The 18,546-nt window shown below is 40.9% G+C and overlaps 1 protein-coding gene across 2 annotated transcripts in view; it reads left to right on the top strand.

Moving 5' to 3' along the window:
• Nucleotides 1–18,546, top strand: part of setd3 (SET domain containing 3, actin histidine methyltransferase) — a 157,501-nt gene that overhangs the window by 7,856 nt on the left and 131,099 nt on the right. The window contains exon 2 of one of the 2 annotated variants that reach the window (XM_060829376.1): nucleotides 4,947–5,026. The exons of the other annotated variant lie outside the window; for it this stretch is intronic. Within the exon in view, the coding sequence (XP_060685359.1) occupies nucleotides 4,947–5,026 (80 nt within the window). The remainder of the gene's footprint in view (nucleotides 1–4,946; nucleotides 5,027–18,546) is intronic. 2 annotated transcript variants of the gene reach the window in all.

Genomic DNA, 18,546 nt, shown 5'->3' with positions numbered 1-18,546 from the left:
TTGATAATGAAAGTCTTTTTCCTAGGATGATGACGTCGGCTTGTGTGAGGGGGCATAACTACAAATTGAGGGGTGATAGATTTAAGGCAGATGTCAGACGCAGGTTCTTTACACAGAGTGGTAAGGGCGTGGAATGCCCTACCTGCCAACGTAGTTAACTCAGCCACATTTAGAGAAATTTAAACAATCCTTGGATAAACACATGGATGATGATGATGGGATCGTGTAGGGGGTTGAGCTGAAAATAGTTCACAATTTGGTGCAACAATGAGGGCCGAAGGACTTGTTCTGTGCTGTATTGTTACATGTTCTATGTATGAGTGGAGGGAAGAAATAACAAGAGGAAGAAGACAATGTTTGGAGTACACTATTAAACCCCCTAATAACAGCTACATGGTAGAACAGAGAATAAATCAGGAGATAATGAGGAAGAATTTGAAGTGTACTTGGGACAGTTTCCTAAACCAGTGTGTTGTTTATCCAATTAATGATTTGCCTACCTTGGATCTGGCAATTTGGAATAAGGCAGGCTTAATAAATGATCTGAGTTACAAGGTCCCTTATGAAACAGTAACCATAACATGGTGGAATTTAGCATTCAGTTTAAGAGGAAGAAATTTGGGTTGGAAATAATTGTGTTAAACTTCAGGGTAACTGTAAAGGATTTATGATAGAGGACACTAATAACTTCCAAAAACATTAAATTATCAAGGACAAAATGGGGAGCTGTAATAAGTTCAGTAACTAACACCAGAGAAGTATTAAGGAAATTAATGGGGCTAACATCTGATAGGCCTTTTGGACCTGAAAGATTGTACCATAGGATATTACAGTAAGTAGCTACAAAGATAATGGTATTAATTGTGCAGAAATCCTTAGATTCTGGAAAAGCCAAGAAGATCAGAAAAATCCCATGTAACACTCTTATTCAGAAAGGGAAGGAGGAAAACTAGATATTTAGAGACCAGTTCGCATAATATCATTGGGAATATTTCAGAATCTATTATTCAGAGAAGTCTATCAAATGAAGGGGAAATCATGCTGGATAAATTTATTAGAATTTTTTGAGAAGATAACAAATAGAATAAGGGGAACCAGTCGGAATAATGGACTTGAATGTCCAAAATGTGTTCAATAATGTACTGCACATAAGGCTACTTGATAAGAACCCATAATGTTAGAGGTAGTACATTTATACAAATAAAAGATTGGCTAGGAGATGAAGAGTTGGTAGAAGGGTACAAAGTTTGGGAGAAGATTTGTAGCTCAGGTGCTCATTGTTGTGGTTCTGTTCGCCGAGCTAAGAATTTGTGTTGCAGACGTTTCGTCCCCTGTCTAGGTGACATCCTCAGTGCTTGGGAGCCTCCTGTGAAGCGCTTCTGTGATGTTTCCTCCAGCATTTATAGTAATTTGTATCTGCCGGAGGAAACATCACAGAAGCACTTCATAGGAGGCCCCCAACCACAGGATGTCACCTAGACAGGGGACAAAACGTCTGTAACACAAATTGGTAGAAGGATGTCAATCTGTAATGGGGTTCCACAGGGACTGGTGCTTGGGCCACAATTCACCTGTGGCAGTGAAGTGCCATAAAGATCGATGCTGGGTCCATTACTTTTCATCATTTATATAGATGATTTGGATGTGAGCATAAGAGATATAGTTAGTAAGTTTGTAGATGACACCAAAATTGGAGGTGGACAGCGAAAAAGGTTACCTCAGATTACAACGGGATCTTGATCAGATGGGTCAATGGGCTGAGGAGTGGCAGAGGAGTTTAATTCAGATAAATGCAAGGTGCTGCGTTTTGGGAAAGCAAATCTTAGCAGGACTTAGACACTTAATGGTAAGGTCCTAGGGAGTGTTGCTGAACAAAGAGACCTTGGAGTGCAGGTTCATAGCGCCTTGAAAGTGGAGTTGCAGGGAGATAGGATAAAAAAGAAAGCATTTGGTGTGGTTTCCTTTTTTGGTCAGATTATTGAGTACAGGGGTTGGGAGGTCATGTTGTGGCACAGGACATTGGTTAGGCCACTGTTGGAATATTGCATGCAATTCTGGTTTCCTTCCTATTGGAAAGATGTTGTGAAGTGTGAAAGGGTTTAGAAAAGAGTCACAAGGACGTTGCCAGGATTGGATGATTTGAGCTATAGGGAGAGGCTGAACAGGCTGGAGCTGTTTTCCCTGGAGCGTCGGAGGCTGAGGGGTGACCTTAGAAGTTTATAAAATCATGAGGAGCATGGATAGGATAAATAGACAAAATCTTTTCCCTGGGGTTGGGGAGCCCAAAACTAGAGGAAGCATAGGTTTCGAGTGAGAGGAGAAAGATGTAAATGAGATCAAAGAGGTGGTACCTATCTGGAATGAGCTGCCAGAGGAAGTGGTAGAGGCTGGTGCAATTGCAACATTTAAAAATCATCTGAATGGGTATATGAATAGGAAAGGTTTGGAGGGATATGGGCCGGGTGCTGGCAAGTGGGACTGGATTGGGTTGGGATATCTGGTCAGCATGAACAAGTTGAACCGAAGGTTCTGTTTCAGTCCTATACCTCTCTATGACTCTGTGTTAATGACTTGGATGAGGGAAATGAATATTATAGCCAAGGTTAGCAGATGACATAGGTGGGAAATCACAATGTGAGGATAACACAGAGTTTGCAAAAACTGTACACGGCAGTAGTCAGACCATGCCAGGAATACTACGAACAGTTTTGCTTAGTCTAAGGAAAGATCTATTTGCATTAGAGGCAACCAGAGTAGGTTCACCAGATTTATCTAGGTTATGGAGGGGTTTTCTTATGAATAGATGTTGAGTAGGTTGAACCTGTAGTCATTGGAGTTTTGGTGAGAGAAGATCTTGTTGGACTCTTAGTGGGAATAATAAGACAGATGCTGAGTAGTTGTTTCCCATTGTGGGAGAGTCTAGGAACAGAGGTCATAAAGTTAGAGTAAATGGATCACCCAGTTCACACAAAAATGAGGAGGAATTTATTTCTGCGGATGGTCAATCTGTGGAATTCATTACCACAGAGAGCTGTTGAGGGTGGGTTGTTAAGTATATTCAATTCTGAGACAAATATTTAGTCAGTGAGGGAATCTAGGATCATGGGAATAAAGCATGAAAATGGAGGTGAAGAATATCAGATCAGCCCTGACCTTAGTGAATGATGGAGCAGACTCAGTGGGCTGTGTGATCCACTTTTGCTCCTGTGTCTTGTAGTTTTATGGATGAGGATTTCCACAGTCAAAGAGCTGAGGCAAGGACAGAATCTTTTAATGTTACAGGGAATACACTGTTTTGATGATTGTGTGTGTTTGTGATGAGGAATTCATCTTGGACAAGTATGACACTGTGCCTGGCAGCATGGTGGCTCAGTGGTAAACATTGCTGCCTCATAGTTCCAAGGACCCCGGTTTGATTCCACCCTCTGACGACTGCCTGTGTGGACTTTGCACATTCTCAGCGAGTCTGTGGGTTTCCTCCGGGTGCTCCGGTTTCCTCCCGCAATCCAAAGACTTGCAGGTTAGGTGGATTGATCATGTTAAATTTACCATAGTGTCCAAGAATGTGCAGACTAGATGGATTAGCCATGGGAAATGCAGAGTTACAAGGATAGGATAGGGGAGTAGGTCCGGGTGGGCTGCTCCTCAGCCGGTCGGTGTGGAGTTGATGGGCCGAATGGCCTGTTACCACACAGTGATGATTCTACGATTGTGAACTATCTCTCTTGACACGGAGTTGTCATGGAGAGAGGTGTCATGGTGTCAATTGCATGGGTTTGGGTTTTGTGACATGGACTGATGACAATGGCTTTGTTCTTCCCAATAATTAATTGTTGTTAGGTTCTGCTCAACCAGATTTGATTTTGACTCCTTGCATTACAGTTTACAAACTGTACTGTGTGTGTTTCATTGAAAGAATATGTGTGTACTTCCCATGTTAAACCTAAACCAAGTAAATGGATACAAACAGGGAAATAGTACCTTCCTCCCCACAATCAAGAGTTTTATTCTTGTCTGCTTTACCAAGATTCTTTTGCAATAACATTTGATTTGATGAAAAATTGTGATCTTAAAATTGTTTTGGATACAAGGAGAGTAAGGTAAATAAAAATTGCTGGAAAAACACTGATCTGCCAGCATTTGTAAAGAGAGAAACATTGTTAATGGTTTGAGCCCAATATGACTTCTCTTTAGAACTCAGACTAAGAATGATGTTTTGAAATTTTTAAAGAAGTTAACTGGAACATTTGAGCAAGAATCTGTGTAAGAGCTGATGTCCATTTTGGTCAGCTAATGCAGGGCAAAGTAATAGTGACTGAATGGACGTTTTATGAGCACGACAGTGTGTATGGAGCTACTAAGAGGATGAGAAAACCAGAGAAGTAACATACAATTTTTTTTTTATAAAGCAGCTAAAGATGCTGTTCTTTTGAAATACTAACTCTGGAACTTTTCTGATCTGAAAGTCCATGTTTGTAGAGAAAAGAAATGAGGCATGGGTATTTGAATAGGAATCTCCAATAGGGCGTAAGTCTCCGTTTTAAAAAGCGTTGGGCAAACATTTTGTTCATGCAGCCAATAATGCAGGTCCAAACTATAGATAGTTGTTGGATAACGCGCATTCTGGCAGCGCAATCTGGTTTGCCCCAGCCCCACTTTTTCCATAAGTCCCATTATTTATATTAAGCGAGGTTTTGCTGGAACACAACTACGGCGTTATAGAAGAACCACCTGTATTTACATCCTTATAATGACATGACCCACTGGTTCTTCTGGCATGTTTCAATTTCCAAACATGCTTGCTAAACATTTTTTTTTGAAGATGGTATTCCTTTAAAGGGGACTAGAATTATATATGGAACAGAAATACGTTAGATCCTGGATATCTTAACCGTTCATTATTTCCATACTTTTTTTTCTTGGTGTGTTTGTACACACCTCTGCAGGAAAATCTTCAAGAAAATACAGGGAACATGCATAGTTTTCAGCAAAAGTCTGGTCACTATCTGGGAACACTGAAAAGGAGGTAAGCCAGGGTCTAGAGTTACCTTTGCTTAAAGGAGCAAAGTATCCCTGAGAATTTTAAGGTAGAATATCAAGTCTTGTTATTGCATTCAAGTTCTGTTATTTCATTTTGCCAGTTTTTTTAAGGCAAAATTTTCAAAACTGATTTCATGCCTTGAGGTTTATATTTGTATATTGAATATGAATAAATACTCATTTGGAACCTGTATAAGTGCTTACATTTTGCAATTTGTTTATTGCTCTATTTTAAGTTTTCAAGCTGTAGTCACTAAACTTTAAAAGATTTGTGGAGAATGGAAACCGTGCCTGGCAATCCATGTTGGCATCAGATTTCTCTCTTGCTTAATGTAACCTATTAGTTCTGTTACTGTTTATTAATTGTACATATTTCTGCATGGTTTGTTTTTCCCTTCAGTAACTTTGTCGATCTGAACTTGGGACAGGAGTTTACAATGTATTTACAGTGATGCTTCTGCAGAGAAAAGCTTTCATTGTTTCTGAATTCAACCCAGACACACTGATTGATGTTGAAATGATTTATTTGGAAGTTCTAGCTGTTTTTGATTTTGTTGAACTTTTTTGCCATTGCTTTTCCTCCTCCCTATCCAGAAGATAAACTATAATCTAGCAAGGTGTTATGAGGAGGTGAACAGAATGATTAGCTCACCTGTATTTTTAAATTACCCCTATATCGGTCAAAATAAATTTTTACTTGAAATGTGGCCATCACACTTCAATTGAATTTAGTTAACCAGATCAAAAGCAAGGAACAACTAATTCCAAGATTTCCTTGAATGACTGAGTGTAGTCTGTTAAACCCAGAAAGTGTGCCATCTATCACATTGACAACACACGCAATTACCTTAAAAGAAAGATAGTTGGGAGGGTTGTGTGTTTGTAAAGGCACAAAGATGTAGGCACTTGCAGCTAAAAGTTTTTAGAACCTTTGGATTGTGAGTGTGAAATCCAAGTACTGCACTTTTTAAAATTTTCTGGACTATGGACTAAAAAAATCTTTTAAGCTGAGGACCTTGCACAATGTGTAGTAAACATGCTTTTAAAACTTCAGCAATCTCTTTGCCCAATGTTTCATTTTTCTGGGATGGTGTACACATTTTTCTATAAATACACTGTTGAAGAAGGAATAAAACACCTTCAAAGACAACGGATAGAAAAATTCTGAGAAATAATCTAATCTGCATTTACCTGGTTGAAACAATGTATTTTCTGCCTTAAATTCAGTACTAATCTTTAAAAATAAACCTCGAGATTCTCCTAGTACTGGTTTGGCCAGTGTGATGGGGATGTGTAAAAATGGGAGTCTCTAATGGAGTCTGAATTATTTATATCACAGCAAGTTAAGTGTAAGATGATCAGTTCCATTTTTACTTTTGGCCTATGACTATCTCCTAATAAAACGCCTCAATTTTGTTTCTATGTATCGGTACACCATATGACTGTGATCTACGTAAATTACTACGTAATTGATCCTCGCCTCATTCGTCATTTAAACCATAGAAAATATCATTGGAATTGAAAAAAGTCTCATTTTATGTTGGGAAATGTTTGAAGTTGGGCTAATTTAATTTTTGTAAGCTAAGTAGGAGTGACTTGTACAGCTTGACAAATCAAGTGGTTATTGTGAAAGCTAATGGGCAATTTTTAACTATGTTTCAGCTCTCTGTGAAGTTCTGTTTTATGCCACTCTACTATACTTGCTGGCTTGATGCCAGGATTTATGCAATGAAACAAGAAACTTGTGTGCAGTGTATCTGCTACTTTTGGAGGATTGACTGAGCTGAACATGCATGGAAAGTGATCCCTCAACTCTCTATTGTCTTACAATTACTTTTGTCTATTGAGAAGAGTTGGCTAGAGGCCCAGTTCTCATTTTGAATTTTGCTCTCAATTGAATAGTAACACTTTTTTAGGCTTGCTTAGCTAGCTTCACTATGGCTGGTTTCGCAACCTATTAAATAAAGAGAGGAAAGAACGTGAAAGACTTTTATGTTGACACTTAAAAAGTTATGATTACAATAGTGGAGAGAGAATATTTAAAATCATACCCTTTTTTGTCATTTGTCTAAATGATTTGGATGTGAGTATAGGAGATATGGTTAGTATGTTTGCAGATGACACCAAAATTCATGGTGTGGAAGACAGCAAAGAAGGTTACCTCAGAGTAGAACAGACTCTTGATCAGATGGGCCACGGGCCGAGGTGTGTCAGATGGAGTTTAATTCAGGAAAATGTGAGGTGCTGCATTTTGGAAAGCCAAATCAGGGCAGGAATTATGCACTCAATTGTAAGGCCATGGAGAGTGGTTGTTAAATAGAAAGATCTTGGATGCAGACTCTCAGTTCCTTGAAAGTGGAATCCCAGGTAGACAGGGTTTAGTGCTTTTGCTTTTATTGGTCAGTACATTGAGTGTGGGAGTTGGGAGATCATGACAGGGCTATACAGGACATCATCTTCGAGGAGAAAGTGAGGTCTGCAGATGCTGGAGATCAGAGCTGAAAATGTGTTGCTGGAAAAGCGCAGCAGGTCAGGCAGCATCCAAGGAACAGGAAATTCGACGTTTCGGGCATAAGCCCTTCTTCCTGAAGAAGGGCTTATGCCCGAAACGTCGAATTTCCTGTTCCTTGGATGCTGCCTGACCTGCTGTGCTTTTCCAGCAACACATTTTCAGCGATACAGGACATCAGTCAGGCCACTTTTGGAATATTGTGTTCAAATCTGGTCTCCCTGCCAAAGGAAAAGCATTGTGAAACTTGAAAGGTTTATAAAAGTTTTACAAGGATGTTGTCAGGATTGGAGAGTTTGAGCTATAGGGAGAAGCTGAATAGGCTGGGGCTGTTTTCCCTGGAGCATTGGAGGCTGAGAAGTTTATAGAAACCTTAGAAATTTATAAATTCATGAGGGGCATGGATAGGGTAAATAGACAAGGTATTTTCTGTGTGGTGAGGGAATCAAAAACTGGAGGGCATAGTTTTTAGATGAGAGAGGAAAGACTTAAAAGGACCTAAGGCGAAAATGTTTTCACGCAGAGGGTGGTGCATGCATGGAATGAGCTGCCAGAGGAAGTGGTGGAGGCTGGTACAATTGCAACATTTTAAAGGGTATGTGGATGGGTATATGGAAAGAAAGGGTTCAGAGGGATACGGGCCACCTGCTAGCAAATGAGACAAGATCAGTTTAGGTCAGCATGGGTGAGTGACTGTTTCCATGCTGTGTATATCATTTTGATTCTGTGACATTAACACGTGATATCTCTTCTGTCATATTTCTGTTTACAAAGGAAAGGCTGATTTTGCTGTCGATGTTGTGTAAGGTTTACTTACACTCTGGAGTTGATCCATATTGAAGCATATATCTTTCCTGTTTTATCTTTTGTTTATCTGTTGACTGAAAGTACACAGGACTTTCACTGGTACTTAGAACAATGTATGGAACTTTGAACATTCAAGTGGACTGGAAAACATAATTACTGATGAGAACATTCCTCTTGCATTCTGATAAAAGTTAAATGTCTTGAGCAGCCAGTAATCAGGCAGATCATCATTGTTACAATATCTCTCTTACAATATGCTGTATAAATTACTGTTGGAAATTTTTGCAATCAAAACACTAAAACTATAGGTAGAAAATGCTGGTAACAGTTTGCAAAAGGATTTCAATTAGACCTTTAATATGAAAAATATAAATGTTTGAAAGAATGAGAAACCTATATATGCGATTGTAACATTTTGGCAAATGTTTTATATATGTAACTTTATTTGAGTAGATTATTTGCTTTGTGGCACAGTGGTACCCTCTCTGCCCCTGGATAGGAGGCCTGGGTTCAAGTTCCACCTTTCTCCAGACACGTCTAATAACATCTCTGAACATCGATGATTAAGAGAAACGAAATAAAAATAAACTCCTTTAGATTAGCTAGTACATTATCCAAATGTTCAATACAGTTGTGATGGGATGAAATAGATAGGAACCGATATTGCTGAAATTCTGAAATAAAGCCAAAAAAAAGCTATAAATGCATGCCATCAGTAAAGAAATAAGACAGGGTCCGATGGGTCAGATGTGCAATTAACTCAAGTTGTTTATAGACTTTACTGTTCTGATTGTGATGAAGCAAGCAAGATCAACCGTAGAGAAATAAATTTGTTGAGTAAATGTCATGAGCTTAAATTTGCAATGAATTCTTGTCATGCTCCTTTGCTCAGCAATTAGAAGGACCTAATCTTATTGTACAATGTGGTGTATGGGACAACCTTTTTGTGCCATGTTTGGTGGCAAAATGCATTTTTGGGTTCATGCTTGGCATTACATCCTTCCCATCTTTCAGCTAATAAATACATCTTTCGAGTTATATTTGCATCTCTCATTAGGTTCAATTTTGCAACTCTTATAATGTAGTTATATAAATGCTACACATATATTTTAAGTTGCTGCATGGGATCTAAAGGTAATAAGAGTTTTGCCAAGATGATGTGCAGGAATGTAATACATGCCCACACACAGCAGATCATGACTGGTGACAAAGAAATGGGTTCCCAGAAAAGAAATGGCTGCCCCAGCAAAATGAATGAAATTTGAACTGGTTTGAAGTCAGAAGTTGTAGCATTTGTCGACTCATCAAATAACTATACTGCAATTAGGCATTAATGAGAAACTGGTGAAAATGGAAGAGGGGCGGCACGGTGGCTCAGTGGTTAGCACTGCTGCCTCACAGCACCAGGGTCCCAGGTTCAATTCCAGCCTCAGGCAACTGTCTGTGTGGAGTTTGCACATTCTCCCCATGTCTGCGTGGGTTTCCTCCCACAGTGCAAAGATGTGCAAGTTAGTTGGATTGCCATGCTAAATTGCCCATAGTGTTGAGCTCATTAGTCAGAGGGAAATGGGCCTGGGTGGATTACTCTTCGGAGGGTCGGTATGGACTGACTGGGCCAAAGGGCCTGTTTCCACACTGTAGGGAATCTAATCTAAAGTCAGCCTTGAAGAAGATGTCCAAGACCAAATCTGCCATTAGAATATGGACAAGAAACATGCTTGACCTTTGAGAAACGTGCATCAGAATGAATGCTTAAAAACTTTTAGAATGGTTACAATGCAGTGTGTGTTTTTTTTATAGAAACAAACCTGTTCACAGTTGCTATCATACATCTCTGGAGCAGGTGGGACTTGAACCCAGGCCTGTTGGTCTGGGGTAGGGACACATATGCAATATAAATATTAAACTGCATTCATATCAGCAAAATCAACAGAACTTGTAAATATCAAAAACAACTTGCTGGTAGCAGTGGGATTCAAAGCCATGCCTCTGAGGAGACTGTAGTCTAAATCTAGCATCTCAGACCACTCAACCATGCTACTGATATGGCTACTTTAAGTGGGCCAAATCAAATTCTGAGTCCAGCACAAATTTCAGTCCAATAGCTACTTGATGTCACTAGAAAACATAATGTGGCAGTAGAAGATCAAGATCACTCGGAGGCTACTAAAAGACCTCAGCGCCAAAATTATCAGTTGGCAGTGACTTTTCATTAGAATATGCATATACATTATGTCAAATTTACGACATGTATGAAATGTCTACAAACTGACGTACACCCAGTACCCAAACATTCAAATCATAAAGAAACTTATTTGTTGTAGAGGTATGACCTTGAATCCAAAAACACCAAATCCGATATAAAATGGGATCCTTATAATGATACCAAAGCCAAAGGAACTAGATGAATTTGAGAGAACTTATGACAGTGAATTTGATGGGTTTTTAAAAAAATTCTTTATGATTATGGTTCAAAGCTATCCTAACAGAATTATTTTGTTTAAATGCAACAAACAGATTGATTTTTAATTTGAATTGCTACTGTGATTGTTTTTGCACTTCATAATGGCGACCATTACCATGCTACTGGTAGTTCATATTTTTATACTTCGGTACAAGTCAACCCCTGTTTATGGAAGGATTTTTCAAAGCTTCAAAGGTTGACTTGTATGGTGCAATCTGTGTTGTATTTCTCCGTTGTGTTTCCCGGGTGGGTTTGTTGACCTTTTTCTATAAAACATCAACTATTACCACGTTTGGCCAAACTGCTGACTGTTGTATATAATAAAGGAGAAAGTGAGGGCTGCAGATGCTGGAGATCAGAGATGAGAGTGTGGAGCTGGAAAAGCACAGCCAGTCAGGCAGCATCTGAGGAGCAGGAGAATGGAAGTTTTGAGCATAAACGCTTCATCAGAAATCAGTTTCCTAATGAAGAGCTTATGCTCAAACGTCAGTTCTCCTGTTCCATGGATGCTGCCTGACCGACTGTGTGCTTTTGCAGCACCACACTCTCGACTCTGTTGTATATTATATGTTGATAAAATAGGATTCATTTTTAGAAAGAGAAGCTTGAGGAATGAAATTTGAACAGTAAGTGTTAAGCTGGATCCTTGCAAATTGTGAGATACTGTGTGTTTCGTGGTAAGTTGTGTAAAACTATCTTTTTGTGGAGGCAATAATTGCTTCAACAAATTCCAGAACTGTCTTGAGTTTATTTGTTGTTAAGTTTGTATCAGCATTTGGATTCTGAAAGAAAGTTGATCCCCATTTGCTTGGATATACCATCTGATCAGAACTTGCCTAACTGCTTGAACATGACATATAGCAGGCTGCTATTTGAAGTTGAAGCACTACCTTATTCAGTATCTAAAGAAGACACTTTTAAAACTTGTACATTTCTGTCAGAAACCTATTATTGGGATGAGGCATATCTTGTCAAATGACTTGACTGGCATTGACTTGAAATTATATGGCAAGCGAGTAAACATTTGGTTGTACACTTCATTACATTGGTAATTATTGTTTTACTGATTTCCTATTTATATTAGCTTTCTGCCCTGTTGTGTCCATGGTATTAATCTGCAACTGTTTCGCAGCCTCCACCTCTTAACATCTTTAATCTGGTGCCTAGAAATTCTATTATAATCTCCCTTTTGCTTATGACAATACCTTCTGTAGATGGTCACTTTGTTCTTTACAGCATGTATATGAATAATAGTTTATTGCCAAGCTTTCAATGATTTTCAGCATTAAGGCTCTTGATGATCTATTTCTTTAGTAACCTGGTCTTCCATTTTTTTGCATCATCCTTCCTCTCCTTTTTAGTCCCAACTAATGTCGGAGGGCTTTTGAGCTGTTTAATTAGAAGGCAGTGAGAAATTATTAAATAAGAGTTGACATAAATGGTGAATCTCCTGCCACAGAAGTTGGTTCTGTTCATACCATAATTGTTGCCAATACCACAATGAAACCAGAGCCAGAAGTAGTGCAGTCTTTGCTGCTATCTTTCTCTCACTGTCCCACTGGTCGCCCAGCTGACTGCCTCTCTCTCAGCCACTGGACATCTTCCATGTTGCTGGCACACCTCTTGACACTGGCATTTGAGGGTACCCCCTGCAGTGGCAATGCCAGTAAATCCAGCCGACATAAAAGGGAATCCAAAAGTTTTCTACCAGCATGTGAAGGGTAAGCCATTACTAAGAGGTGGAGTCAGACCGAGAGAATGATATGAACTTAGAAGCACAGGGTGAGGCTATAATACCTGATGAGCACTTCCTGTCCTGGTTTACCAAGAAAGAGGATGCTGATAAGATGTTTTTGATTCTGGCAGATTTAGATTGCTTGATTTGATTTATTGTCGTGTGTACCTAAGTACAATGAAAAGCTTTGTTTGCGAGCAGTTCAGGCAGTTCCTAGTAAGCAAGGACATACAGATCATAGGGTGAATAAACTTGGACAAAGTAAGGAATAGAGGTTACACTGCACAGGACATGCACAAAGCAAGATCAACATTAACAAGATCAATATTATTTGAAGTTAGAGGGTACAGGTAAGAAATTCTTCTTGAGTCTGCTGGTGCATGTGTCCAAGCTTTCGCATCTTTTCTCCCTGACAGGACAGGTTATAGGAGAGCATTACTGAGGTGAGATGGGTCTTTGATAATGTTGGCAGCCTTTCTGTGATGAGACATGTAAGTGGAGTCCATGGATGGGTGGTTGGCTTCCGTGATGGTCTGGGCTGTGCACACCAACTTCTGTAGTTTCATACAGTCCTGGGCAGAACTGTTGCCATCCTAGGCTGTTATGTCCCTGGACAGTTTGCTTTCTCTGGTGCATCTGTGAAAGTTGGTGAGAGTCCTATGGCCATGCTAAATTTCCTGAGCCACCTGAGGAAGAAGAGGCCTTCTTGTGCCGCCTTGTTCGTCATACCTCTGAAAATCCAGGATAGTTCGTCAGTTATCATCACTCCTAGGAACTTAACGCTCTTAACCTCCGCTCCGTTGATGTTAATGGGGGCGTGTACTCCTCCTTTCTTTTTGAAGGCAATAATCAGTTCTTTGTTTTGCCGACATTGAGATAGAGGTTGTTATCATTGCATCACATCACTGACCCCTCTCTCTCCTTTCTATATTCTGACTCATCGTTGTTTGATATCCGTCTTACCAGGTGGTGTCATCAGCAAACTTGTAGATGGCATTCATTCGGAATTTGGTTACACAGTTGTGGGTGTACAGGGAGTACAGTAGGGGACTGAGAACACATCCTTGGGGAGGCTCCAGTATTTAGTGTTACCTGCAGTTGTCTATTTTCATTGACTGCGGTCTATGGGTCAGGAAGCCAAGGATCCAGTTGCAAAAGGTGGATCTGAGACCTGGGTCTTGAAGTTTTGAGATCAAGTCTGACGTCAGGCATGACTGCCCATTCTTTCCTGCCTTGGTTTTGTGTTGTACAGAGCCTTTTGCTGAGTCCATCAGGCAGGATGCAAGCCTGAGAGGGAAGACTCTTGCAGGCAGCGGAAGCCTGCTGGTCCAAGCCTCCCTCTACATAGTTGATATATCGCTGTTTTCTGCTCAGATCCATTGTCCGTGTACAGATTCATGAACATCTGTGACCAGTTTGAATTTGCCTTGGGAGCTAAGGTAAATTGAGATAAGAGAAAGGCCATGTTCTTTGGGACCTCAGTCGACCAATCCTTTAACCCCCTTTGCCGTCAGGCCAGATTACTTGAAAGTCCTGCAAAAATTATTCTGAAGAGCCAGGGTGTGTGCCAAAACTTGGGAGGAGTATATTGCCAAGGTGAGGCAGAAATTGGGCTTTTGGGAGCACCACACTCTCTCCGCTGTAGGTAAAAATCTGGTCATCAGATGTGAGGTACTCTCTCTGTTAGAACATAGAACATTACAGCGCAGTACAGGTTCCTCAGCCCTCGATGTTGTGCTGCCCTGTCATACTAATCTGAAGCCCATCCCACCTACACTATTCCATGTACGTCCATATGCCTGTCCAATGATGACTTAAATGCACTTAAACTTGGCGAATCTACTACTGTTGTAGGCAAAGCATTCCATACCCTTACTACTCTGAGTAAAGAAACTACCTCTGACATCTGTCTTATACATATCTCCCCTCACTTTAAAGTTTTGTCCCCTCGTGTTTGCTGTTCCCATTCTTGGAAAAAGGCTCACCCTGTCCACCCTATCTGACCCTCTGATTATCTTGTATGTCTCTATTAAGTCACCTCTCAACCTTCTTCTCTCTAACAAGAACAGCCTCAAAGCCCTCAGCCTTTCCTCGTAAGACATACCATGCAACATCTCCTCTGCACCCTTTCCAAAGCTTCCACATCCTTCTTATAATGCCTTATAAGAACACTACATGATACTCTAAAGTGTGGCCATACCAGAGCTTTGTACAGCTGCAGCATAACCTCTGGTACTCAATCCCTCTATTAATAAAGGCCAAAACACTGTATGCTTTCTTAACAACCCTGTCAATCTGAATGGCAACTTTCAGGAATCTGTGTACATGGACACTGAGTGCTCATCTGCACTCCCAAGAGTCTTACCATTAGCCCAGTACTTTGAATTCCAATTACTCTGTCCAAAGTGTATCACCTCACACTTGTCCACATTAAACTCCATTTGCCACCTCTCAGCCCAGCTCTGCATCCTATGTCTCTCTGCAACATACTACATCCTTTGTCACTATCCATAACTCCATCGACCTTCGTGTCATCTGCAAATTAATTAACCCACCCTTCTAAGCCCTCATGGTCATTTATAAATATGACAAACAGCAGTGGACCCAACACCGACCCTTGCGGTACGCTGCTAGTAACTGGACACCAAGATTAACATGTTCCATCAACTACACCCCTCTGTTTTCTTTCAGTAAGCCAATTACTGATCCAAACTGCTATGTCTCCCACAATCCCATTCCTCTGCATTTTGTATAATAGCCTACTGTGGGGAACCTTATCGAACGCCTTGCTGAACATGGTGCAGTTATGGCCCATTATTTGAACTTGCACCATTGCAGTCACAATTCAAAAATATGTGGTTAGGTGAATTGGCCAAGCTAAATTGCCTGTGGTGTTAGGTGTGTTAGTCGGGGTAAATATAGGGTAGGGGAATGGGTCTGGATGAGTTACTCTTCGGAGGGTCAGTGTGGACTTGTTGGGCCGAAGGACCTGTTTCCATATTGTAGGGAATCTAATTTAATCTAATCAAATCTAATTTGGAGGTCTAAGATGGACCATGTCTCACATGTGCAAAGCTCTTGATAAGCAGGGGGAAGAATGTACCCTATGCTGCACTCATCCTGATGGTCATCATTGTGTGCAGCTGCATCAAGCTGCGTGTAAACCCTCAGTGCACAAACACCGTGCCACTAAGTACTGAGGTTCTAACTGTACCCAGTGTTTAGAAGGATGGGACTGGCCTCTTCTCCTCAGAACACTCCAAGTAACCAAACAGTTCTGTATCGCCTATCCTTCGTGGAGAAATTTGCAAAGAAAAACACCTTTGACCACAAGTCCATCAGGAAGTGGTCAGCGTGTAGCGTCCTCGAGATCCTGCGGGATAAGGAGAGGGTGGATACCTTGTTCCCTTAGCAGATTGTCAAAATCAAAGAATGCCACATCACCAGAATCTTCCAGAAAGCACCAAGATATTGCTTGGCTAGTGGTGAGAAGGGCATGACCTAAATTTAGGGCAGCACGGTGGCACAGTGGTTAGCACTGCTGCCTCACAGCGCCAGAGACCCGAGTTCAATTCCCTCCTCGGGCAACTGTCTGTGTGGAGTTTGCACATTCTCCCCATGTCTGTGTGGGTTTCCTCCGGGTGCTCCGGTTTCCTCCCACAGTCTAAACATGTGCAGGTTAGGTGAATTGGCCATGCTAAATTGCCTGTTGTCTTAGGTGAAGGGATAAATGTAGGGGAATGGTTCTGGGTGGGTTGCTCTTTGAAGGGTCGGTGTGGACTTGTTGGGCTGAAGAGCCTGTTTCCACACTGTGTAATCTAATCTAATCTAAATTTGTAGAGTCATAGAGCTGTACAGCATGGAAACAGACCCTTTGGCCCAAGTGAATTTACTAAATAAATCTAGTCCCATTTAGCAGCATTTGGGTCATATACCTATTCAGATGCTTATTAAGTGTTGTAATTGTACCAGCCTCCATCAGTTCATCTGGCAGCTCATTCCATACACACACCCCCTCTGCATGAAAAAGTTGTCCTTTAGATCCCTTTTTCAATCTTTCCCTTCTCACTTTAAACCTATGCTCTCTAGTTTTGGACGCCCCCACCCCAGGGAAAAAGCCTTGTCTGTTTACCCTATCCGTGCCCCTCATGATTCTATAAACATTTGAGGTTACCCCTCAGTCTCCGACGCTCCAGTGAAAATAACCCCATCCGATTCAGCCTGTCCCTATAGCTAAAACCCTTCAACCCTGAAGACTTCCTTCTAAATCTCTCCTGAACCCTTTCAAGTTTCGCGACATCCTTCCTATAGCAGGGAGACCAGAATTGCACACAGTATTCCAATAGACTGTCCTGCAGTGATGCAACATTTTTTATTTCTGTTTTCCCAATTTCTATTTTCAATGCACTGATCAATAAAGACAAGAGTCAAGCATATTAAATGCCTCCTTCACTATCCTGTCTACCTGCGACTCTACTTTCACAGAACTCCAAGGTCTCTTGTTCAGCAACCACTCTCCAAGGCCTTACTATTAAGTGTAGAAGTCCTGCCCCGATTTGCCTATGAGGTTTTACGTGTACGTCCTGACTCTCTGCAGTACTCGAAGTAGCTATGGGGGTGAGAAACTGTCACACATCTTTTGCTAGAACATGCCTACACAAAGGACGTCTGGAGAGAGATGCAGTGGTTTTTGTCAAGGTTTGTCCCGAGCAGCACCGTGATGTAGGACTCTGCTATTCTTCTTGACGTTCATTGAGACAAACATTGACTGCGTCTGGAGGGCCATCAATTCATGAAAGATGCCCTTTGACTTGCCCGAAACTTGTTGGTATTCCAGAACGACCGAGTTGAACTTGACTGAGTATTGCAGACTGGCAGATTCCAAGAACCAGGACTATGTCCTGAGGGATGCACAAAAGCTTGGTGCAGCTTCCACCAAGGTGCAGTGGGGAAAGACCACCATCTGCCAAAGTAACCTGGAGGTCCATTCAGTTATTGGGCCCTCCTGGTGCCTCAAATTTATGTAAATCTTATCTTGTGTAAGTAAGAAATGCCTTGGGTTTGTTTTGGTCTCCATATATGTAGACTGTACAGAATTGAACTGCTCTAGTGATTATGTATATAAAGACTTTTTATGAATAAAGTACATTTTTTAAATAACAAAGTATGACCCGGACAACATTCATTGTCACTGAATAATCTATGATTAGTAACATTCACATTTAATTAAGTTCCGGATAATGACCATCTGAGCAATGAGAATGTCTCACCCTTTCTCCTTGATATTTAATGGCATTATTATTAGATTTCCATTATCATAGGGGTTGCCATTATCCAGAAATTTGACTGGATCAGCTGCATAAACACTTTGATTCCAAGGAGAGACAGGAGGTTAGATTATCTTGATTCACTCCCTCACTCCTCAACCAACCACAAGGTGCAGGTCAGCAATGTGAAGAAATACCCTCCATTTGCCTGGATGAGCACAGCTTTGACACCATTCCAGAAGCTCCACATCATGCAGGGTGAAGCACCTGATCAGCGATCTATCAACCGTCTAAAATGTTCACTCCCTACATTTCCACTGAGAGTGGTGGGTGCCTGGAATGCTTTGCCAGTGGAGGCGATAGAGGCAGGCATGATATCATCATTTAAGATGTATCTAGACAGATACATGAATGGGCAGGGAGCAGAGGGATATAGATCCTTAAAAAATAGGATGTTTGATGTTCCGAAGGGCCTGTCTCTGTGTTGTAATTTTCTTTGTTTTTTGCTCCAAAGCACTGGCAATAATCTGACCCACGAACTGGAAACTCACCAAAAATGTTTCACTCGCACCCTTGAAACCCATGGCTTTGTCCCAAGAAAGCAAAGGCAAGACCTTAATGGGAAAAGTAACACCTAAAAAATACACTCCAAAGTGGCACACTAACCTGACTAGGAAACGTATCGAGTTTTTTTTTAATCATCGGGTAAAAATTCTGGAAATCC

The sequence above is a fragment of the Hemiscyllium ocellatum genome, chromosome 8 (genome assembly GCF_020745735.1).
Source record: "Hemiscyllium ocellatum isolate sHemOce1 chromosome 8, sHemOce1.pat.X.cur, whole genome shotgun sequence".
NCBI classification, from domain to species: Eukaryota; Metazoa; Chordata; class Chondrichthyes; order Orectolobiformes; family Hemiscylliidae; genus Hemiscyllium; species Hemiscyllium ocellatum.
The sequence above is the reverse complement of the archived record's forward strand: the minus strand, read 5'-3'. Positions and strand labels throughout refer to the sequence as shown.